Raw genomic sequence first — 25,124 nt, forward strand, 5'->3', positions numbered from 1 at the left:
GGAAAATGCTTCCTTTATCTGGTCTTGTCATTCCTTAAATAAAATATTTTGATTCAATATAAAACTATAAAAGATTAGTAAAAAACATTTGCTGTTATTAATGCTGATTGAGTTTCTCTGGACTTAAAATAAATCTATCTGGAAAAGCTGTGTGTTTTGTGTATCTGGTCTGCCCCCCTGTTACATAGTTGGCCAACACTAGGCTTCTAGATCAGCCTTTTTCAATCTCTTGCCCGTGGAATTACCCTTAAATTTTTTTGCAGGCTTCAAGGTAACTCAGAAGTGACCATCTGGCCACACCTCCCTGCCACACACCCCAGAACTGACATGTCAATGAAAGTGACATCACCCAGACATTGTTCCCACCCACTCCCAAGCTCTAAAGCTGCCCCGAACCCATCTCTGTCTCCCACCAGGTCCGAAATCCAGGCTACTGTAGCAGGAGATATCTAGGTCAGTGTAACCCCTCCAGGGCTCTGGCATAACCCTGGGGATACAATATAACCCTTGTTGAGAAATACTGCTCTAGACAGCTGGCATCAAAGCAACTGCAGCACCTTAAAGGAAAAGAAGTGTTTAATACTATGATAAGCTTTCTCTAGTTCAGAAAAGGTCATGGTAGAATAAACTTTTTTAGTTTTTTACATTTCCAAGATTTTTGTTTGTTTATATATTCTGGAAATGCAGAATTAGGTAAATGTGAGTTCTTATCACATGGTGAATCATCTAGAAGAATTTTTCTCTGTTTAAAGGGTATAGGATATTGTTGCCAGATCAAACCCCAATCACCCTGGCACACATCATGAAGTGGCTTAGAAAAGATGTTCACAAAGCTCACAGCATCAGTGATTCCCACCCATCTTTCAAAAGCTGGTGAACACATCAGTTCTGTATAGTTCAACATATCCAGTTTAGGCAACAGAATGCAACAAGCAGCCATAAACCATAAAGATTTCTGCAGTCAAGCCTATATCACTCATGTAAGAGAGACAGAAAAAATTTAAATAATGGAGGGGTAAATCTCACCAACACAAATCTTTCTAAAATTATACTAAAATACAGCCATTGGTCACCCATATTATGAAACATGAGCAAACGCTATTAAAGGACTCCTCTGGACTGTGTATGTCTGAAGCCAAGAACAAACTAGTCACTATAAAACCAAAGTGGAGTTCATATCATGCTTTCCCATTATAGTAGTAAGTGTGGCAGGCAACTGATCCATGGAGCTTTTGTACTGGTCTAGCCATGGAGAACTTCAAATTTCTTATTTAGATAAGCAAATGCTAGCTTTGTAGCTTACAACAGTGAGTTCATTACTTGTTCTTCAAGAGGAGTTATATAAAGCACTGCACTGCTATAGTTCCCAGAATCAAACAACAGATAAAGCCTGTTTGCCTTTGATTTTTTTGTTGTTGTTGCTTATGTCAGGCTTTTCCTGTACAGAAAAACATTGATCCCAAATTCTTTTTATGTTTGGTTCTAAATCAATGTGGAGAACTTTGTAGTTTGAACTAGTTCCAAAATCTGCATTTGAGTAATGGGGTTGCAGAAGTATGAGCCATAAACAGCTCTTCCTGTACTTGCAAAATGTCACATTAAACAAATTAAGGTTGCATTAAAAGATGAACTAGATGACAGTTTTCCCAGGCTACTATGTATATTTACACAGCTGGATGTGACTTTCTAATCACCCAGCCACTTCCCATGTTATACCTCCTCTTTGCCTTGAATATCTCACCTGCTCACATAGACTTCTAATTTTTGTGATATAGTTTATGCTATGAGTAATACTACACCTGTGGCTCTGTCAAGGTCAGCAACTGATAGCATAGAAAACAATTATAACAGAGTTCAGGTCTTTTTCTTAAAAATACATTAAAGAACTTGCCGCCCCCATCCCTCTAGATCTCCTCAATCCATTTTGTACATTTCTACAAAATGTCCTTCCCCCCTACTTTTTGTACACGATCAGAAATATTATGACTCCCTTGTGAAGAGGGTCACAGATCTTAATAAGCCTGGCAGAGCTTGCTTTAAACACTTTGCAAACCAGCTGGGGGGATTGTTGGTGACTGAATTTGCTAGATATTTTCAGTGTTCAGGTGTTGCAAACATGCTTTGCAGATCTCTATACTGAATTTTTGCAGAATATATTGACAGGTATCAATATATTTAATTTTCAGCGTGGCAAAATCTGTGGATATTTAAATTCAGAGATTGTAATCATGCAGGAATGCACTGGGAAGTAAAAGCAGCCCTGAAGTGAGTCAAAGGTGGAATAACACTATGAACACCGCCCACTTAGCAGTTCAAACAATGGTTATTGGCTCATCCATTCTTCCCTCCTGAGAACTGTCAGCAATATGGGAGGAGACAACTGATTGACTGTCACCAGTTACCCTTGCAAATGAAGAATTTGAGCCAAGTGGCTCCCAATGCTCTGGCAGAGCAGCTAGAGTTTGATTACACTTGCCCCTGGCCCATCAATAAATTTCCCCATGGTTAGTTTACCCCTGGAACCATAAATAAACAGAACAGATCTTTCTCAAACCTGATAAAAGCCCCAGGTATGTAGGGGGAAAAAACACTTGGGAGGGGGTTAAAAACACCTGTACATTTGTGAAATAAATGTCCTTGGTGGCCATTACTAGACAACCACAATAATATTACTAACCATCCAGCCTCACTTTCTATCAGTAAAAGGTAAAACCTGCTGAGGTCCTATCTTAGCTGGGTTTTGGTTTTGTCCCTCATAAAGGCCAGGCTTACCAGCACCCACTGTGTGACCTGATACCATGTTACTTGCATGAATAAGAATAAGAGTTGGTCCTTATACCCCGCTTTTCACAACTCAAAGGACTCTCAAAGCACCTTACAATCACCTTCCCTTTCTCACACCACAATATACACCCTATGAAGAAGGTGGGGCCGAAAGCCCCAACAGGACTGTTCTGTGAGAACAGCTCTAACAGGACTGTGACTAGCCTAATGTCACCCAGCTGGCTGCATTGTGAAGGATCAGAGAACCAAACACAGCTCTCTGGATTAGAAGCTACCACTCTTAACCACTACACCAAGCTCACTCGCCAAGGACTCACCAAGGGCTAACTTATTGCTCCTGGGAACAGCAGCTACCTCACCAATGCCCGTATGCTATCATGGTTAGAATTTCAGACTAAGGTCTGGTTAAATTCAAATTGCCACTATGCTGTAAAAGTTTACTGGGTGGCCTTGGATGACACACCTACCTCATAGGATTGTTGTGAGAATAAAATGGAGGAGAGGAAAATGATGTCAACTGCTTTGGGTCCCAACTGGAGAGAAATGTAGGGTATAAGAAAGAAAATACAAAAATTCATATAGCTGAAGACGAATAGACAGATATGACTGGTTGTTGGATGTGAAGGAGATTGTGCATCCCCTGATTCTTTATTTATCTTCTGTAGCCCGCAAACATGAGATTGTTATGCATCTTACAGATTTCTTTTAACACATAAAAAATTTAGACAGCATAACTTTCATTATGTCACAATAATCAATTGCATAAATCAATTGTGGACTGGTTTTGTGAGGTTGGCCTCTATGAATTTCTGAGATTACTCACTTCTAGAGAAGCCTAATCAGATAGCGTTAGATGTATTCATTTCAATTCAGGGCCCTGATGGAGCTAAAACGATTCTGCGGGGCCTGTAGATACCCTTATTGGCATAAGAAAACAGAAACAAATTCCAGACATAGACATATGGACAACAGTAATAAGGCCTTATGCCATACAGCCAATCTGCAGCAGAAATAGATTAGTTCTCGAGATAGTTGACAGGATTTTTGCAAGGTCCACTATCTGAGAAGGCTCCTTTACACTCAGCAACATCTTCACTAGATGTTTCTCATCGATGCACAGATACTTCAGGGCCTGTAAAAGGGAGCTCTTCCACCAGGCATTTAGTTGAGACTGAATGACCAGCATCATCTACAGGACCCCTGCTCCCTCCCTCCTAACAATCCACTCCTGTGTTCTGCTCTGGACCTGTTCGCATTGTTATAGTTTGTTACTTCTGTTATAGTTCTAATGTTAATATTATTGTTGTTATGAAAAACTAAGTTCCATGTACCATTTTCTATGTTTTAAGTAAACTGCCTTGAGCCTCAGGGGAGAGTGGTATATAAATACAAAATAAATAAATAAATAAATAAATAAAATTCATTGTAATAAAGCATTTTGTGAATGTTAGACAAAACAAGAAATGTTCAATTCGTTTCATATGAACAATTCATAGAATGGAAGAATGCATTGGAATCGTTCTTGAGGTTTTCTGTCCAGGCAAGCGACATTTGTGACTTTGGTTTCAGATAGGCAAATATGAGCCTTTTGGTGTTCTCCAAACAAATCGCACACTAGGTCCAGCATGTAACACCTGCATCTTTCTCACATGTATCTCTCCGTTATGCGTACCGGGAAAATCTAAGATTACACACACTGTCATGGGACCACGTGGACTGAGATGATGATGAAATTATTGTGAAATGGGTAGAAATATAAAAAGGTTAGAACGTGTGAGAATCTACTCTTTACCAAAATGTCCGTATTTCAACAATACCCTTTCCTGGTGCTTTTCTTTGGCTGGACGCTTGCTGAAAATGACCTGGTAGAATTCCAAGGTATGAAAGAATACAAAATATTTTAAAACAATATAAAAATTGTATAACATTTAATGTGCAACAGCTGTTAAATCACCATAATTGCTTTATAGCTTGATGTTATCATGTACATGTTGCATTCTGTGCAATATCAGAAACCTTGTTATTGTAACACTTCAATTGGCCTTCATTGGAATAAGTCATGCCTAATTCCAACTGAAATCAATGGACTAAATTAGCAATCTGCAATTTAAGTCCTGGTCATTTCAATGGAATTTAATAGCTAACATTTTCTGGGCAGGTCAGAAACTGAAAACTCTGAAGCAACTCCAATTATGGCTACAGCTGTCTTTAAAATAAGATTTGTTGTTTTCTTTAAAAAATTAAGAAACAGCCTAGGAGGAATTTTTCTATGGCAGGAATGTACAAGGATGCAAGTGCTGACATTATGCTCTCTAGTCCAAAGTAGATACAGTAACATTATTAATTATTTTTAATGTCCTGTGAAGATAATCAGTACGATTACAAGCAGCTGGTTTTTGAATATTTGTAAGCCATGACTTTGAATATTTAGGCCAAGTTTACCCATGAGCCTTAATATTAACCGATGACTGCTGATTTTCTAAAACCAGGGAAAATTCAATGTGGTGGAGTTCTGAGTGAGCCTAACAAAGCATTGCCAATTGAAATCAATGCAAATGAGACCTGCACATGGTATATAGAAAAAGATGTGGATCAAAATATTCGACTAATCTTCTCGTATTTTCAGTGAGTATTCTTTAAAAGGTCTGTGGACAGAGTAGTGGAAAAGGTCTAAATTTGTTAGCTACCTTGGTGAGCCTTGTGAAGGCAGAAAGACAGGATACGTATTTTATAAAATAAAGAATAAACAAATAATCTTAGAAGTTTAGGATTACATTCTCAAGAAAGACGGGGAAAGAGGTGAATAAAACCAACACTGGTAGTAGCTGCTGCTGAGGCAATATCTGTGAACTCAATCAGATCTCCAGTGGCCAATAGGAAGCCCTGCTGGCCACTTTCTAAAAACATTTGACATAAACTATAAAAATGTATGTGGGCACAATGGCACCCATGGACGCCACACTGAGGAACCCTGATCTAACATAATTTTATCCTGCCCTTCCCTATGGGGGTTCAGAGTGGCATATACAGTTTTCTTTTATTTCATCCTCATAACAGGCCTGGGTGCAGTATGTTAGATAAGGTGTGGGGACTAGCCCAAGAGGTCACACAGCAAGCTTCATGGCAGAGCAGTGATTTGAACCTGCATCGGCTAGATTTTAATCCAATCCAAGACTCTAATAATTATGGCATATGAAGACTTCCAGATTTTACTATAGTGGAAAGATAATGAGGAAAAGTTGAAAAAGAAGATATAGAGATTGCTTGTAACTTTTGTCTGTTACACTGTTAACTTTTAATAATGCACCAAAAGTTGTTATGCATTGTTGAAACTATTTGGGTATTACTCTAATTCTATAGAATCAGTCTTCAAGGGGATGGTTTACATATACCTTTTGAATAAAGTAATCATGGTTAACATATACAGTTTGAATAATCATGGATGTAAGAAGTTCAGAAAGTCACCATGATTCTGAAACTATTTGACAGAACCTAACAACAACAACAGGCAATAATCTTGCCTTCACTGAACCTTCTACTACCTTCTTTCTAAAGTGACAGGGAGTCAATAAAGTGTTTCCTCTAACCAATATCAAAATACACTAAATTTGAACAGCATGAATAATTCCTCTGTTGCTATATTACTATTGGAGCATTACTGAGTCCAAGTTTTTCAGTCATGCAGATCTTAACATGGCCTTTACAAACAATCTCCATTTTTAACTTGTCATAATCCATAAACAGAACAATTTAGAATGTACAGTTATACTAAGGGGTTAGTTTTATTTCTATGGATTTCTGCAATGCCTGTTACAATTGGGGTTTTATTTTGCTTTCTAGGAGGAATTATAATATTCTCACATAATTTAAATCTGAAACTATTTCAGTTGCTGCTAACCCCTTAACATTGGAAAGAACCTCTTCTGCTAGATCTTCTTCTGGTAGTCTTCCTTCAAAGTTTTCTACAAATGTAGAAAATTGTTTCTCAGTGGAGAACATCCTCCTACAACTGAAAAAAACACTGGAAGTCCATATATCCAACTTTTAGATTTTACTTCTTCTAGCATATAATTACTTTTGATCTTAGATATAGAACAGTAAGAATGCCTTAATAATATTGCTAGAACCCCAAAGAACTATGAAATGCTCAAATGGACTTTGATTTAATAGTATACAATGCTAGTGCAGTCATCTAGGTTAAACTCCTGGTCTAAAACTTCAAGAAGTTCCACTCTTTCAATGGAAAAATTATAAGGTTTTAAGAGAAAGAGTGGTGCCACTCTAAAAAATCATGGTCTGTGGTTCTACTTTTTACTGGAAATTTAGGCTGTGACTTAGGGTGTGTTCTTTTTCTGTTTATTTCCCCCCATCCCCCACCCTATCTCTGTAAATTCTGCTCTTCAGTTACTGTAACTTTAATAGTAAATGGCCTAGTTCCTAGGATATCAATCTGTGTCATTGAACATTTGAGTAACTAATCCATAACATTATAAATATAAAGTGAATAATGTACTATAAAAGCTAATAATGTTATTTTTTCTAGATTTAATCCCTTATCAACCTGTGACAGAGAAAATATTCTAATATATGATGGTCCTTCAACTAATTCATCTTTTCTTGGAAGAATATGTAACACCCATGAGTCTGTTCCTGTATATGAGTCATCCTCAAATGCTTTAACATTTCGCTTATCAACAGACTCCACAGCTTTCAAAAGAACTTTCTTTGCATTTTATTATTTCATTTCACCAGAATCAGGTAAGTTATTATCAAGCTTCCCACATTGGTGACAGTTCTGGAAACAAATGGATATTATTATATAATTTAAAACTTTTAATAAAAGTTTTGCTCTATTTAAATATTTAAAAGTCCTGCTCTATTTAAATATAATTGCAGGTGTATGAAGTGGCATTTTCTGAGCAACAAGTTTAGCAATGGTAATTGTATTAACAAATATCAATATTGGAGGGGAGCAGTTTTGTGGCATTTGTTGGAAGAAAAGTATGAAAGCTTTTAAATGAATCTTCTAAGCAGGCTGACCAAGCCAACACCTTTAAAGTGCTCCATTTTTAACTAAGGATAAGCTCCAGATTTGGCAGATCCATCTTGTCCAACATGGTTCATGGCCCAACATGGTTCAAAGCTGAAGCAGCTGATTAGGAAGCAAGTGAAAACCAGCTTGATTCACATTGTGGAGTAGGATCCAATGTTATTTCAGTATCACAGAAATTGCTTCTTGAACAATCTAGAAACCTTTAGGTCACATGGAAGGAATCAACTGATATCAGTTACCCCTCAACTCACACACCAACTAGAAGTAGCAGGTGAACTATTCTGTTGATTACTTTTGCTATTTCTATTTTTTAATGTTAGCTTTATTTTTAAATTACTTTCTTTTAAAGCCACAATTGAAAACTGTGGGGGTAAACTTCACAGCCCAGTTGGATCATTTACCAGTCCCAACTACCCCAAGTCACACCCGCCATTTGCCTATTGTGTTTGGCACATACAAACAGAAGCAAATACCAGGATAAATTTAACATTCAGTGACATGTTGTAAGTATATTTTTGTTCAATAGTTTACATTACAGGTTCCCAAAGCTACTGTATGCAATTTTGTAGTAGATGTTTATTCCTATTTATCTTACAATGTATAACATATGACAACATTTCAAATACTGTAGGTCAAATTCAGTGTGACATTGGTTTGACTGAAGTCCCAACTTACTATTTGGCATTAAAAAGCAGTTAATAGAGAACGAGAGAGATCTGGCACTTTAGCACTTAAGAATGGAGAATTCACCAGGCACTTTCTGACTGAAATGGCTTGTTCAGTCTGGATTTGAGCCCTGAGGGTGAAACAAACTCCAAAGTAGCTACCTGTTTTGTGCTAGGGGCAAAAACAATATCAACCCCAAAACACAACCAGGGACCACTTTCTAACACGGAAATGGTCATGGCATACTTATGACAGATGTGTTAGTTTTGTTACAGATTTAAAAATTTACTAAGTCACAGGCTATTTCTAAGATAATGGCAAGGATCCAAAAACTCATGAAGATAGGTCTGTGAATTCATGACTATGACTATAGACGTGCTCCTGAGACAACAAATTCCGATGTCACATGCCAGGAACCAGTTTTACAAATGAGATGTAGGCATCAGCTATTCTAAGAAAGCAATCAAATAATAATTAGCTTAAATAAGCTTCTTTTAGATGCCTAAGCATTTCTGTATCTTGGTCAATATACTTTGAATAAATACCCCTGCCATCCCAATTTCTTTTCTGAAATTATTCCTTTCTTTGATCCATAGCCTAGAAATGGATGAAAAATGCAGATTTGACTTTGTTGCCATCTATGATGGTGCAACGACCAACTCTGGTTTAATCAAACAAGTATGTGGCCTTGTCAAGCCAACATTTGTGTCGTCTTCCAACTTTATGACTATTGTGCTGTCTACAGATTATGCCAATTCTTACAGGGGGTTTTCTGCTCGCTACACAAGTATATCAATACCAACACAACAGCCCAACAGTAAGTCTAATTACATTGACATGTGTCATGAAGTCATATAACTGAATGAAGAGGCTGAAGATTAGTTAATTAAATATTTTTGCATTTTTATTTATCTTATTCTTTATATTAAACAAATCTTTGTGCTTAAATATACTGCCACACAAACTGGTGGGGGAAAGGAGAGTAGGAAGTGGGTCTCAAATACAGTCAACGCTAAGGATATGACCCTCACCCAATCCGCCCCTTGAGGGAAACCCCAGAGTTCAACAGAGCTCTACCACTCCCTCCTTCCATTCTCAGCATGCCCAGTTTTCTGGGTAATGGGAGTTATGTGCCTTCTCCTTCTGCATGTTGCAAGTTAATGCAGATCTAAATTTCATCTGATTTCCACAGTGCTGACAGTTTGGTTGGATGAAGATATGGAAAGAGTGGATAAGTGTCTGGTTTCCCAGGCTGCCTTGGTTGCACTAAACACAGGAGAGAAAGGGCGGGTGGGGATTCTGTTTATAGAAATCCCTGCTTCCAGGTTAATACCCTTGAGTAGGTCAAGAAACTGTTCACAGATTGTGGCAATTTTGTGCCAAATTTTAATTACAGTATTACTTTCACAATCAAACTCTAGTTGAGGCTGGGAATATTTGATGCCAAAAATGTTTTTAATCTCAAGGTACCCAAAAATCTGTCCCATTGTGGCTCATGGATCATACACAGCTATGTCTATAGTGGTCTCTCACTTGGAAAACAATAAAAAAGAGTGTATAGTTTCCATGTCAGGCATGGAAATTACAATTAATCTACAGAATTCCATTATATATTCATCTAAATGATGGGTTGTAATCCACCTAAATTGACTGATTGTGTCCCTCTGTTAAATAAAAGGGAAGAAATATATTCCTGTTTGTTCTTTAAAAAAGGACAAATATCTAATAATAATGGCATACAATTCACTTTGACTAACACTGGTACTTGCCTATGGACTGTTCCTGTGATGCAAGAAGCACCACTATGACCGTTTATGCACTGAGAACTTCACTGCCCCACCTCTCATGCAGGAGCACAAATAGGGGGTGGATGAGACACAATGGGCCAAGTGCTCCCCCATGTGGGTGCAGGAAGTGGTGGGGCAACCTGCCATGACTAAAACTCCAGCCTGCAGCCTGGCATGAAACCTCTAGTGCATAAACGGTCTATGAAAAGCCTATTGACAATGCAATCCTAAACAGAGTTACACCCATCTAAACCTAGACTTCTCATGCTGAAGAAAAGCATCACAGTTAGCTACATGGATCCAGAGAACCTTGTCCAAACACTGGTAAATTATATGTATTCAATAAACATGACATCAAAATTAGTTAAAAAATAAGCAACAGTGGAAAAAAACAAGTTACTGAAAAGCAAAACAGCAATTATAAAAACCCGGCCGAGACTTATCTCGGCCGAACATTGACGCAGTGGAGGGCTTGCTGAGAGGAAGAAGCAACCACCCAGAGGCCCTCTAGTGTGCGTGCTGCCAAAACGCAGCAGACACAGCGTCAAAAGGCAGGGCGGGACCCGTGGCAGCTATTTAAGTCGCCAAGTTACTGAAAAGCAAAACAGCAATTATAAAAATTTTATATGATTCCAAGTTTAAAAAATTCTGCAGTTGCAGAACTTCTTTGCAACTTGTGGACAGATTAATTTATTTATGTGCACCCATGTTGCATTTTGTATATGGCCAGGAAAAGAATTTGCATGTCTTCTGCATTGATAGTCTCAGTCTCTTAAGAGAGGCAGTGCTAGGGCTCACTAAGAATAAAGTGGGCATTACTCTAGTTGTTTCTTACATAGTTTCTTACAAACATGGTTATACTTGTTTCTTCTTCTTTTTTTTGTTAGCATCTCTTACATGTTCTTCAGACATGATCACAGTCATTCTCAGCAAATCTTATTTGGATTCACTTGGCTATAATGCAAATGACTTGGTGCTGAATGATCCAGCTTGCAGGCCTAATGCTGTAAATCCAGTGATGTTTTCATTTCCATTCAACAGCTGTGGCACAATGAAAGAGGTAAAAAAACAAATAAGAGAGCAAGCCAAAGCCAAAATAATCTAAATCAAACTACTGTGAGTCTGCTGTCTACCATTGTGATGTAGTAGTTAAGAGCAGAGAACTCTAATCTGGAAAAACAAGTTTGATTCCCCACTCCTCCTCCACATGAAGGCCACTGGGTGACCTTGGGCCAATCACAGTTCTCTTACATCACCTACATCACAAGGTACATGTTGCAGGGACAGGAAAGTAAAGGTAATGGTATGCACTTTAAGACTCCTTAGGGTAGAGAAAATTGGGTTGTAAAAACCTACTCTTCTTCTATTTTCCATTTCACATTTTTCTCCTGCCAGTTTAGCCTAGAGTTCCTGGACCTGACCCTTCTTACCACTACCCTTTACCCCATTCCCCTTTAAAAGCTTATCTACTTATCTATAAAGCAGCAAATTACATTTATGTGCTAGCTGGCAAGCAGTGAATGCTACTTTTCACTTCGAACTTCTCCTAGTATATGTTTTCCATACAGACAGCATTCTCTGTCCTGGCCCCCACCTGGTGGAATGAGCTCCCAGAGGAGATCAGGACCCTGACAGGACTAAAACAGTTCCGCAGGGCCTGTAAAAGGGAGCTCTTCCACCAGGCATTTGGCTGAGGCCAGGCCAACCAACATCTGCAGGACCTCTGCCCCTCCCCTCCCCCCAGAAACCCACTAAGACTCCTGGACCTGTTTGAGTTACCACTGTTTGTTATAATGTTATACTGTTATGTTATACTGTTACCCGGTTATACCAGTTAATAATATGAATGTTATTATATGTATGGTTTTATGTATAGTTTCAGTTATATGTAAACCACTCTGAGCCTTCGGAGAGGGTGGTATAAAAATACGAATAAATAAAATAAATAAAATATAAGAAACATGCATAATGGATACAATAACAATATATTGTTAAGGACACTATGAGTGTATCTGAGGAGTATGTATGTCATCATTTAGACAGGGGGAAAACAGCAAAGGAAGGAAGGAGTATTCCTCCATATCAGCCTTTCTCAACTTATTACCATTGAGAAACCCCTGAAACATTCTTCAGGCTTTGAGAATCCCCAGAAGTGGTGTGATCGTGCAGAATATGGTTGGGAAGCATAGTGTATACATGCCCACCCTGGGCCCTTCCCCTTCCCACCTCCTCCAGACCCATTATTGGCCATTTTGGGAGGGTGAGGGTCAACATTACCATATATGGACATATCACTCAATAAAGGTTTAACAATTTTTAAAAATATATAAAAATTAACTAACTCCCGCCCACTTGGGAAACCATTCCAGTGCCATCAAGAAACCTCAGGGTTTTACAAAACCCTAGTTGAGAAAGCCTGCTCTATATTCTCAGTAGACAAAGGATGTTGTTGTACCTTAATCTGTAATTTCACAAATATAATTTCACAGAAATTAAGGAGCCTCATATCACTGTGCTTAAGATTCAATTATAGAGTAATGCCAAAGGGACCATATGGTTTGACATTCCAGTCTTTTCAAAATTTTATACTTTTCAAAATGTCTATACCACCACCTCTTTTGAGAAGTGGCAGTAAAAAAATCTAATAATAAATAAATAAAATGCAACAACACACTCCTGCTTTCTTCGCAACTACATGGCTTCATGCTATAATGGAAATTACCCATAAATTCTGGCAGTGGCTTGGTCAGGACACTGACAACATCCATGACAACACTTTCATTGGAAGCCATTTGCTTCATCAGATTTGATACATTATGCATTTTTCAAAAATTCAAATGCCAATTGTCTTGAGATTTTTCTCTTGGATAAATGAACAATCAGAGAATATCTGTGTCTGAACAGAAAAGGCTGGGATCCCTCTTCTGTCAGTTAACCAAATATTTGCTACAATAAAGCAGGGACACTTTATTGCTTTTTATTTAATTGTGCAAATCTACACAACTTGACCTAGGATTTGCTATTTGACAATACACTTCCTTCATCAAGGGTGGTATTTGTATTACATATTTTATTCCTGTTTTATGCAGAGTCAAAATCACACCATTACTTATACCAACACCATCACCGCTTCCCCAGCAGGTGATGTGATCACCCGTCAAAAGCACGTTGAGATTACTGTGAAATGTATAATGGAAAACAATTCAACTGTAGAAGTTATGTACATAACAGAAAAGGATCTAACACAAAACACAAGTGCTCTGGGGCGATACAACCTCAGCATGTCTTTCTATGAGTCTGATTCATTCTCCCATCCCATCCTCGATTCTCCATATTACGTAGACTTGAATCAAACTCTCTACGCGCAAATCAGTCTGCATTCCAGTGATGCCAATTTGCTAGTGTTCGTGGACACATGTTTCGCATCACCAAATTCTGATTTTGGATCACCGAACTATGATTTAGTCAGAAGTGGGTGAGTAATGCAACAATTCAATAACAATTACAATTTAATTTTAGGTTAAGCAAACAGGGAAATATCCATGTTCCTACCTAAAGAGAGAAATTGTGCACTGAAGCTTATCAAATTTTTATCTCATTGTGTGTCTGAAGAAGTCAGGGAAACATGTATTGTTCTGTCCTCCATTTTAGCCTCATGACCATGTGAACCAAGATGGAGGTGTTGGAATGCTTGGTTTTAAATTAATATTTAGATGTACTGGGTGTTTCAGAAACATGTTAGAATGGGATACAGTCATCCTTGGTTATAAACTCTAAAGATGGAAAAGAGAGGGGCATTTTGGGAGAGGTGTTACTTTGTATATCAAAGGGAGCATAGAGTCAAATAAGCTGGAGGAATGAACTCCCCTACAGCAGTGGTCCCCAAACCCCGGTCCGGGGACTGGTCCCAGTCCGTGGATCAGTTGGTACCGGGCCGTGGCTCCTCCTCATCCTCCTCCCCGGCTGCTGCCTCGGGGGCTGCCCTGCGACTCTGCCGCCAGCTCACCTTTGGTGGTCTCCAGTGCCCATGGCTGGGGCTCCCTCTCGGCGTGGCACTGCGCAACTGCTGCTGGCAGCGCTCCCCAGCAGGCAGCAGGAAGTCAGGTGCGCCGGCAGGAAAGCAAGTGGAGCAGGGGCTCATGTGGCGGCGACGTTCCTCAGCAAAAGACTACTCCCCCCCCCAGGCCTCAGTAAAATTGTCAAGCATTGACCTGTCCCCTGTGATAAAAAGGTTGGGGGCTACTGCTCTACAGAATAACAGATAAATAGCCCTGGGTAACTTAAAAACAGGGGTATACTATTGCCATCCTGATCAAACATTTGATGTTGATCTCATGAAGAAGAAAATAAGGGAGACTACTACAGCAGTCAATATTGTGGTGCAAGTGACTTCAATTTTGATTCAGTCTTCAGTTAAGATTCCCATTGGTATGGCTGTTGTGTTATGAATTACACTGTATTATCCCTACACTTTATGCAAACCACTTTGAGTCTCAGGAGAGGGAGGGATAGATGGATAGAGAATCAAATCATATTGTAGAAATGAGGCTCCTAGACACGTGACTGTGCACTGAAACACTTGGTATTGGATCCGGGGCCATTTATTTTGTTCATAAATGAGATGGAACTGGGATGAATGGCATAGTGGTCAAGTCTGCAGACGATACAAAATTATTCAACAAAATGCCAACTATGAATAGCTCCAGTAAGATTTCTGCATGTTGGGTGAGCAGGAAAAGATGCAGCAAATGAACTTCAGAATAGTTAAGTGTAAGGTGATGCAGACTGGAACAAAAAAATCCTAGCTTCAAGTATATGCTATTGGGATCTGAACTTGGTGAGACTGAGACGGAAAGAGGCATTGGGATGTTATGGACAGCTCAATTACTGTCATGAACACTGATTGAAAATGAAGCAGCTGTTTCTTATTTGTAGCTGTTCTGCAGTAGAATAAGAGGTTTTCTGAAATTGGTATAGCTGCATTCAGACATCAGGAACACTTATCACAGTGGGCTCAAATATGACATGTTATTGTAGTTGCACACTCCCACCTTCCTCCCTTTGCACAAAGATGGGGAATGACTGCTTCTTGGCTTCAAAAGTCAGTGAATAAATTTTATTGTCCTGTTCAAATGCAACCTGGTAAAATTGGACATAATTTCTGTCCTAGAAACCTGGCTTCAGAAATCTGGCTCAGAATCTTAGTTTGTTTAAAAGAAAACAAACAAAAACCTCCAGTTTGCCAAGGCACCAAACTGGAGCTTGACTGAAGTCATTGAAAACCTCCAAGCTTTCATTCACACTATGAGTAAGGGAAAGGAAGAACAGCAAGAGCATGGCAACAATTTAATGCTAACAAATGCCTGTCTCCTCAAGCCACTGAAATGCAGGCCAGGCAAAAATGGACAGGTGGCTTAATTAAACCATTAGGCTTTACAAGTTGTCTGTTTTAAACACTGATTTGGGAAACTGTGCAAAGAACTTTCATTTCTGGTAAACACTGCATGTCATTGCATAATAGGATCAAGCTAATCTTATTTTTTCAAGCTAACCACAAACTTCTATTACAGCTGTGCCAAAGATAACACATACGTGGCCTACCCAGTCCTTGAACATTATGGGAGGTTCAGGTTCAGTTCCTTCAAATTCCTGCAGAGCCATCCATCTGTTTACATCCACTGTGAAGTTTTAGTTTGTGACAGCAGCAATTCTAATTCTCGCTGCACTAAAAGCTGTATCCCTCGGCATAAGAGAGAGATTTCTTCCTACAAATGGAAAGGGGATGCAATGGTGGGACCTCTCAGACTGAAAAGAGATCATAGTTCTGTAGATCGCTTAGGTAGGTACAACACAAGTCCTCACTTATCTTGTCTTACATATGCAGATACCACTGACTTTATAATCAGGATTTAGGAAGAAAGATCTTCAGAAGTCCAGTAATTCAGTTTACAAAATCTGGACAAAACCACTGATGGGCGGGCAACTAATGGTTCATCCCCTATCCACATCCAACCAATAAAAAAGCTGATCAAAATTCAAGGGGATGTATTAGTCAAATAATGACTGTTAAAAAGTAGTGCTGATTATAAACCCAGATCCTTATCCATTGTTCCTCTTAATATCTGTGAAACAGCCCTGGGGATGGAGTGTCCTGGCTGTCCGAGTTGAAATAGGGGCAATCAGGATGCAAAGCTGGTCACACCCTGATTTGCCCTGCTCCCTCACTCCCTCCCTGGACATTAGCCACTTTGCTCTCAGACACTGCAGAAGCCAGTGTGTGAGACACACACACAGAGATCTGCCAAACCGCAAACCAGTCCTGCTTACCTGCTATGGCTCCTGCTGCGAGCGAGAGAGAGATCTGTGCCTGTCGGTGTCCCCTGGGTCTTCGCACCCATTGTATTCCTGGTTGCAATGGGCTTTCTTGCTAGTATAATTATAAACCAGGACACTTTAAACTACATTTTACATTCAATTGATCTTTTTCTCCTACATTCAGGTTCTGCTGCTCAAGAATATCCTGAAAAAAGCCAGGACGCGCAGGCCAAGGGCTTGTACATCCTTACTTCTCTTGTGCTGGTAACTAATGCTGTCCTTCTGGTCGGTCTGGCAGCAAAGAATTTCATCACTTGGCAACAAGGATACAGATATCAGAAACTGCAGAGCTATTAATAGGGATATTGTAACAGCTGCTTTAGTTTGGATCCCCCTCTTACGCAGACAAGCTTTGGAAGACTGTGCTTTCAGAGACTGGCCTTTCCATGAAATGTTACTTATATTTCAAATAAAGCAAGTTAGAAACCGTAGTGCTATATAAAACGTAAAAAGTTGGCTGAAAGAGGAGTTACCGGGGGCGGGGATGTTCATATTTTGAAGGGTAGATGGGACAGAAACTACAAAAACACTTTTACTTCTGAGTGTGTACCTATGAGGATATATACACAAGAGCACTGAAGTGATTTCTGTGTTGTTGTTTTTCTAAACAGGATATGAATTAAAGTCTATGAGAAACACAGAAGAATTAAGTTCCTTCTTCAAACAATTTGGTTTGTTTCACAACACTGCAGAAACTCAGTGCTAAACAATATTTATACTTAGAGTTGCCAGCTCCAGGTTGGGAAAAACATGGAGACTTTGGGGTAGGGCTGGGGGGAGGGACTTCAATACAGTCCACCTTCTAAGCAGACATCTCCAGGAGAACTGATATCTTTTGCCTGGAGATGAGCTGTAATCCCAGGGGATCCCCATGTCCAACCTGAAGACTGGCATCCCTTTTGAACTAAAATATCATAGTTTCTATAGCTGACGGTAATACAAGATAATCAGATCAAGGAATGGGACATACACTTTCAGAACTGCACGCTAAGAGTATATGACAGAAACATACTCCGCCCCCACCATGCCTTCCAATCTAACATTTCTTAATTACTCGGAAAGAATGATACAGTATTTAAATAACCAAATTAAGGGAATTAATTTTAATTTTACTATTTGTTGCTTGTTACAACAAGAAAACTAGTTAGATATTATGCCATAAATATCTTTTTTAAAAATTTTGAGTACATCTCCTATTGTTTAATAGGAGATTGATAATGATCCCAAAAAGTAATTTTTTGGAAATGTTTATAAATAAATATGTATCAAGTAGATGTAGAAAAATTCTTTCAACTGTAAAAAAAAAGTTTTGTTTCGTACAGGCATACAAACATTAGTGTACAATGCTGGGGGGAAATGCGAAAACAAGTACAAATACTGAGGATTTAAATATTTGCAAATTCACAACCATGAAGCTTTGAAAGACTAGCAAAATAAATACTAAACATTGGAAATTACATTATCTTGCATTTTCCTAAGATTGCCTATGTATTCCCACTAAAGTTCCCTTCTTTTGCAGGATCATGATCTTGTGCAATGTTCTTAGGATTCTGAATCAAACCCATTATTGCAGCCATTTTGGAATCAAGCTGTTCTTGAAGTTTCTGCATACGCAGATCAATGTACTCCATTAATCTCTTTTCCATCAGTTCCATACGTCTGGAGATTACTTTTTCTAGATAGAGACAAAGAGGCTGTTGTTCCACTCTGTAGGAAATAGAAGCACAAATGTTACTATGGCAAAACAGTTTTAAAATACATTCTTTAGCATGTATTTTAAGATGCTTCAACAGAAAGTAAGGCATTGGAGATTCAGGAAATTTCAGAAATATGCACTAGATCCAAAATTCATTTTGTTACATGTAACGCATTTTGGTCAATGGAACAGAACATTTCTGCCTCCCCCTCCCTCCCATTGCAGTCCACTTAGATTTCCAAAATACTGTTGCTAAGGGACAAGCAGAAAAACTCCATTTCATTGACCAAAGAGTCTGCAATTAATGGAAAATTTAATCTGAATCCAGATAAAAAAGAAAGCATTACCTAAAATATACCATTTCGAATTGCTAATCAATGCAAGACTAAAAATGTAAGTAATTGATTCCTCATTTTCAGAACAGGTAAAGGCATAGAGTCCTTTGAACTCGCACTGAAATCACTGTGTCGTGACAGCATATAAAATTCAGCAATACAAATAGGAGTCCTAGAGGCAAGTTTTAGTAAGAAAGAGGGAAAATGTAAAGATGTGCTTCACTCATAGCCCACCCCTGCATGAACTTGCCAGCTGTCTTTAATGGATATGCTTAAAACAAGACTACAGGACAGTTCTGAGTCCAAGAGGTTAGTTTCTTCCTAGAATTTCTGCATTTAAACTTTGGATGGTGACAAGGATGAGTTTATTAGAACAACTCTCATGATCCTGGGCTGCCATTCTGCGATCCTGGTTAGCCTGTTCAGTTCTCAATTCACAATCCAACAGCCCAAGACTAGGATGGGAAGAAAAAATAATTTCTACTTATTTATCAGGGGTGTTGACCCCTGATACAATAACCAATAACCATACAATAACCAAGCCAAAAACTCACCGAACAGTTTGAGTGGTGTCATCTTCAGACATTGAAGCAGACTTGTTCTCATAGTTTTCATTCTTTTCATCCGTTCGCAAGCGATTTACTTGACCACATACAGTTTGAAGAAATGGAAGCAGAAATGTAGAGCTGGGTGTATTTGAGTTTTCATTTGTTTGTTCTTGTAAAAATGATGATACCAGGCCTTTAAAGTCATTTTGAGAAAGTATGGCATTATGCTGTGGTGTGAGAACCAATGGAGGTTGAAAAACATTATCTGTGCTAGGTGTTTGTTTGTCTATGTAGGTTTTTAAATCTTCTGGAACTTTTCCAGCTGTTGAACCAGGTTTAAGAGAAGTGGGCCCATTCAGCAAATGGTTTAGTCTTCCAAGATCAGATGCCTTTTGCAATTCAGCAACAGCATGATTGTTTCTAAACATAAATCCTGTTCTCCCAAAGATATTTTGTAACTTGCTTCCAAAACAGAGACCATTCTAATGGAAATAAATTGCATGGACACATGAACGCGTTATATATGATGCCATATAAGCAAATATGTGAAGCAGTCTATATGCAACTGTTCAGATTTGTCAATCTTTAACTGATTCACTAACCTTGGACTGCATTTTTGTTGCTGTGTTGTATCACCCCCCCTCAGTTTGGTGGATCATTTGCTGTGTGCTATTTAACTATTTGCTACTGAATGACACCATCAGTTTTTGTTTTTCTACAAATCCTATGAACATAAGCACTGACACAGGAAAACAACTGAGTTGGGGCTTTTATAAAATAAAGTAAACATAGAGAATGGAGAAGGAGAGAGGGGGAGAACAATTTATCCTAAGGAAAAGGACTGTGGAAGGGGAGAATATATTAATTTCTATTAGTTTTTTTCATTGCCTACTTAGTTCAGAATCCTAGCTACGATTGGGGGAAAAATACTAATGTATTTCTCTTAATTGTACTGTTAGGCTGGTAGATCAGGCATATATAGATAGGGACTAAATCAGCACACAACAATGTCAATTTAGTTTTATATTCTTAATCTACATCACATCTGAGAGAAGACTCTGATCCACAGACAGGAATCTCACTGCAACTGATGTGCTGAACACATAGAAATTGGTAGTTGGGGTGGATATGGTGCTTGTAATTTTATTTTGGTTTTAAATTGATTATTATTATTATTGTGAACTGACTGAACCACAAAGAAAGTGGGATATAACTGCTTTAATACATAAATCAACAAACTGTAGTCTCCTCAAAGGCCCTTCAATATGCAGGCCCTCTCTCAGTCACACACGTGCATCATTATCACTAGTATTCTATAAGTACTACTTTACCTTTTGTTGAAAATGGACCATATCCAGGAGCTGTTGAGCACCAGGTGACAATTTTGATCCCATAGATTCCATTATAGCTTGTACTCTGTCCAAGTCAATCCCGGATCCTAATGTAGAAAAGTCTGGCGCAGGTTTCACAGAAACTTGCACTAAAATTCTGCTGATGAGCACTCTATTTATTTCTTTGATGGAAAGTAACTAGCAAAAAAAAAAAAGATACATACCATTGTAGTGAAAAACTAGTAAAATTATTTAGTTTGTTAATATTTATACAAAATGACCTGGAATTTAAGAGTCAATTCATAAAACTCTGCAAAGACACAAGCATGTTCTACAGCTCTGATTATTAACTCCAATTGGTGGTGGGTCCTCTGTCAGCACATGGAGCCCAGTAGATGTTAAATGATGACTGTAGCTGATGTTAGGACTGACACAGCCAAGAGCATCTAGTTATATAAGCAGCTTTATAGAAATGAAGTAGGATGTACCATACTAAAACTTATGCTACATTAAAATTAGTCTGAAAATTATTTGAATAATCATTCTACAAAGTGTGACTATTCAACACAATTTGTGTAAATTCTGTCACATTTAGCAAATACACACGTTAACACAGCAAAAATAAGATTTGTGTAAATTCTGTCACATTTAGCAAATGCACACGTTAACACAGCAAAAATAAGATTCAGAACCAATGTTTATTGAATAATGAAAGGCATAATGAAGGAAGAAATTATGGGCGGATGGAAGAGTTTTGCTGAATCTCTTGCCCCATAATCTCCTCCCAAACCAGTTTTACCACAGCTGGGCATATATCCAAAGGCTAAAAAGCAACAAATATAGAAGTCAGATATACCAGGGGTAAGGGAATGGCCATATTAATCAGCATTAAGTAACTGAGGTTTAGAATGAGAAAGGAAATATTCCCCCAGGATTAACCAGTGGTAGGTTCTGAAGATTACTGGCTTGCCCTGGTGTACGGTTTACTTCTGCCATCTGCCTGTGGTTTGCAGAAACTACTCCCTCCCTCCCTAAAATACTTCTGACTTCTATTTTTTAATTAGAATGTGGACTTTTAGAGGATATTTATTATGCTAATAGAAAAAAAGAACCCATTGCCAAAAGGCACTTCCATGTTAAAAAGAGACAAAATATATCTCTTCGGGTACAAGTTATAGTCTTGTAACACCAACTGGCTAGTTCAGATATAAAACGTATATATGTCATAAACATGATTCCCAAAGAAATAATTTATGGCACTTCCTACCTTAATTTTACAAGAGGTTGTCGGGTACTCCAATTTTAGATATTTTTTGTATAAGATAACTTGGTCATTTTTGCTAGAAAACAAAATAAATAAGCTGTGAAGCTTCTATAGAACAATGTTATACAAATTTAACAACACAACATTGTTGGTTAAGTCAACTGTATTTTTCAAGGTAACACTTGAATTTGTAACACCCAGTACGAAACATTTCTAGATTTAGAAATGATAGAAAACATCAAAAATGCTGAAATTTTCAAAGTAATCCGTATGAGATCAGACGCCTTATCAGCATCAGCCACGAGGAAAAGTCACTTTCACATGTGCCTGGTACAAACTGTTGCCCATTTTCTCTTCATGCCATACTATTCCCTAAAGGCATCTTGAGGTTTAAGTGTCATCTCTGTGGGAAAATAAGAAGGGCTGAGTTGAGAACTGCAACAGCACTATGCACCCATGGATCACTGCACACAGCCCCTTGGATCCCTGCCTTTATTTGCAAAACAAGAATTTAACAACTTAATTTCCATGAGATATCTAAAGTATGAGAGAAATCTTTATTAAGGAAATCAAAATGTAGTATTTTATTCTGTTTCTTTCTAATGTGGCCAATTAAGGCATATCTGTCTATCTATATCAGAATTATACAGTCCAGGAACAAACATTCATCCAGTTAAGTTTTGTTCCAGTATATCACCATTTGTACTATACATCTTACACATCCATGGGTCCATTCCACAGAACTGCTGGAAGAAACTGACCAGAACTGCCTATTGATAACATTTCCTTTGCTGTGTAGAACTGAAGCCAGTTGCCCTTAAAAGTCTTATCCACACACAGTCAGCTTACAATCCTTCCTGTTCTCTATCACTTCAACCTCTTGAGGAGCAGGGCTTCTTTTTCATAGGAGGAAATAAAACAGAGCTTCCAACCAACAGAAACACCAATGTCCAAGGGAAATTAAAACCCAGCAATCTTGCCTTCCACAGCATACATGATAATATAGCACAATACCACAGTCAATATCCAGCTCTCCCATCCATCTCCTCCTTATTTAATCCAATGGCAGCTCATGAGCATTTAAGAGACGCATCTGTACACTTTACTCGGTTGAATATGCCAATGCTTCCTGTCTCTAAAAACAAAATGTTTGGACGTCACCTTAAAATGACCCACCCGCTAGAAATAATCTAACCTAGTTGTGCTAGATTTAGGTTATTGTTATGTTATCGGCAAGCAAGAATTGGTTTTGTAAACAGGAATGAACACAATACTTTCCTTTTAGACTGGCAATGTGCCACAAATGAACAACACACAGGTGGACAGGCAGGAGGACTAGCAAAAAGGTCTGTGGAATTATGACAACATTGTAAAGCTGTAACAGTGATGACTTTACTCAACATTTGATTGAATAATCTGAAAAGACAAAGCTACTAACCTGCCATTATGGATAGCAAGAACCTTTTCTCCTCTACTGGTTGCACAATATTCATCTCCTATATATAATTCCATGTTCCGTGCTTCACTAATAATGCCAAGACTCATAATTTCTTTAGAACCATGGGGATCACAATGCAAGTAGAGAAAACATGGAGCTATGTTTTCATTATGTAAACATCCTTCCAGAACCACAACATTCTCACTATAAAAAAGGTTGGGGAAATCAGATTTTAAGTTATGTGATTTAAAGTATTTATAATTACAGATCATAAGTAAAACTTTTACTCCTCAGTATAGTTCACAATAAGTTGTACTTAACAGTCTAACCACATGTATCCAACATCTACAATATATCAGTTTCAGGTGTTAGCACAGAAAAATCTTATATTTTAAACTGAGATGAAAAGCAGTATGTCTAAATTAAATCTACATTTGTTGTTGTTATGTGCGAAGTCGTGTCCGACCCATCGCGACCCCATGGACAATGATCCTCCAGGCCTTCCTGTCCTCTACCATTCCCCGGAGTCCATTTAAGTTTGCACCTACTGCTTCAGTGACTCCATCCAGCCACCTCATTCTCTGTCGTCCCCTTCTTCTTTTGCCCTCAAGCGCTCCCAGCATTAGGCTCTTCTCCAGGGAGTCCTTCCTTCTCATGAGGTGGCCAAAGTATTTGAGTTTCATCTTCAGGATCTGGCCTTCTAAAGAGCAGTCAGGGTTAATCTCCTCTAGGACTGACCGGTTTGTTCGCCTTGCAGTCCAAGGGACTCGCAAGAGTCTTCTCCAATGTCTAAATTAAATCTACATACTAGTAGCCAAATCAGCCCAATCTTTGGATACTTAAATCCAGTGACTGGAGCTGTGAACCGGAAAGTCAGATTTTTCTAGAAACCTGAAAAGCACCCTGGTTTGCAGAAAAATGTGAAATCTACAAAAATATATATACATTTGAGGGTTTTAAAACCTGAAAATGATAAAAGGAGTGCCTGTACCTTTAAGTGACTATTGCTAGGCACTCAAGGCATTCCAAACTTGGTTCTGTCAGTAAAAGGCAGCAGGGGGCAAAGCCCTTTCTGAGCCTAATTTGTATTTTGAGAGAGGACGTCTCAACGCCATGCCTAATTAAGGTTGCCATCTCCAGGCCGGGAAATTTCTGGACCTTTTGTGGTGGAGTCTAAGGAAGGCAGGGTTTTGAGAGAAGAGAAACCTCAGTTAAATAATGCCAAAAATTCCATCCTACAAAGCAGGTGCCTCCCGCAATCCTTGTGAGTTCCTGCTTGTACCTTCTCAACCCCAGACCTGCAAAATGCTAAGAATGACACTCTAACCCCACAAACCTTATCACTGGATCAATAATTGTAGAGAATTTGACGCCTCCGTTCGGAGGCCACCCTTCCCGTCCCACCCCCGCTCACCCACCCATTCTGCGGAGGGTCCAAAAGCTGCCCGGCTCCAAGCTCATCCTCCGAGACAACATGTAAGACGCTCGCCAGGCCCGCGCGGCATTCCCAGGAAGATGAGATCCTGGGGTCGCAGGGGATGGAGTCGTCTGGGTCGGACGCTTCCTCGGGGGCAGGAGTCACCCTCGGGGGCCCACTGTTCGCCATGGTAGCAGCTGGGGCCCCTCGTAGTTGTCGTCGAGCGGACACCGATCCCGGCTAAGCTCCGGCAACCAGGGCATGGATCCTGGGAGGCGGAACTTTGCCTCAGGGGCACGCGTTCTTCGCCGGACGTTCTTCGAGAATGGACTTCCGTTGCTATAGGGCCGCTGCCATCCCGGACGCCGGAAATGGCGTCTGCGGTAGTTTTTTTTTTAAAGGCGTCTCTTCCGGTACGCCTTATTAGGAA

General features: G+C 39.0%; 2 protein-coding genes across 4 annotated transcripts; one reads left to right on the forward strand and one right to left on the reverse strand.

Annotated features, from left to right (window-relative positions):
• Window positions 1–3,925: 3,925 nt before the first annotated feature.
• On the forward strand, window positions 3,926–16,962 carry LOC143843609 (CUB and zona pellucida-like domain-containing protein 1). 2 transcript variants are annotated; one of them, XM_077349997.1, is made up of 9 exons: window positions 3,926–4,662; window positions 5,274–5,409; window positions 7,328–7,542; window positions 8,187–8,340; window positions 9,100–9,320; window positions 11,178–11,350; window positions 13,380–13,765; window positions 15,861–16,129; window positions 16,790–16,962. In XM_077349997.1, exons 1-9 carry the CDS (start codon window positions 4,581–4,583, stop codon window positions 16,960–16,962), a joined length of 1,809 nt encoding a protein of 602 aa, XP_077206112.1. In that variant the 5' UTR covers window positions 3,926–4,580. The 2 variants fall into 2 exon arrangements, with proteins under 2 accessions (XP_077206112.1, XP_077206113.1); XM_077349998.1 differs by lacking the exon at window positions 15,861–16,129 and having other exon boundaries at window positions 16,790–16,945.
• C8H10orf88 (chromosome 8 C10orf88 homolog) lies at window positions 15,385–25,026 on the reverse strand. 2 transcript variants are annotated; one of them, XR_013233616.1, is made up of 7 exons: window positions 24,696–25,026; window positions 23,278–23,481; window positions 21,843–21,915; window positions 20,576–20,773; window positions 19,251–19,726; window positions 16,618–18,372; window positions 15,385–16,055 (listed from the first exon to the last, which is right to left on the reverse strand). XR_013233616.1 is itself a non-coding variant. In XM_077350000.1 (6 exons), the coding sequence occupies exons 1-6, from the start codon at window positions 24,881–24,883 to the stop codon at window positions 18,150–18,152; spliced, it is 1,362 nt and encodes a 453-aa protein (XP_077206115.1). In that variant the 5' UTR covers window positions 24,884–25,026; the 3' UTR covers window positions 15,385–18,149. The 2 variants fall into 2 exon arrangements, 1 of the variants encoding a protein (XP_077206115.1); XM_077350000.1 differs by having other exon boundaries at window positions 15,385–18,372.
• Between the last annotated feature and the right edge of the window lie 98 nt (window positions 25,027–25,124).

This window comes from Paroedura picta, chromosome 8 (assembly GCF_049243985.1).
Source record: "Paroedura picta isolate Pp20150507F chromosome 8, Ppicta_v3.0, whole genome shotgun sequence".
Taxonomy (NCBI): Eukaryota; Metazoa; Chordata; class Lepidosauria; order Squamata; family Gekkonidae; genus Paroedura; species Paroedura picta.

Bases quoted from the DNA above. Each gene is read 5' to 3' on its own strand.
- C8H10orf88 (XM_077350000.1), bottom strand. From the start codon at position 24,883: ATGGCGAACAGTGGGCCCCCGAGGGTGACTCCTGCCCCCGAGGAAGCG. The intron at 20,774-21,842 runs GTAGGAAGTGCC...TTTTTTTGCTAG, and splicing joins CAACCTCTTGTAAAATTAAG to TTACTTTCCATCAAAGAAAT. The intron at 19,727-20,575 runs GTAAAGTAGTAC...TATTTCCATTAG, and splicing joins TGGTCCATTTTCAACAAAAG to AATGGTCTCTGTTTTGGAAG.
- LOC143843609 (XM_077349997.1), top strand. From the start codon at position 4,581: ATGTCCGTATTTCAACAATACCCTTTCCTGGTGCTTTTCTTTGGCTGG. The intron at 5,410-7,327 runs GTGAGTATTCTT...TATTTTTTCTAG, and splicing joins CTAATCTTCTCGTATTTTCA to ATTTAATCCCTTATCAACCT. The intron at 16,130-16,789 runs GTAGGTACAACA...TCCTACATTCAG, and splicing joins TAGTTCTGTAGATCGCTTAG to GTTCTGCTGCTCAAGAATAT.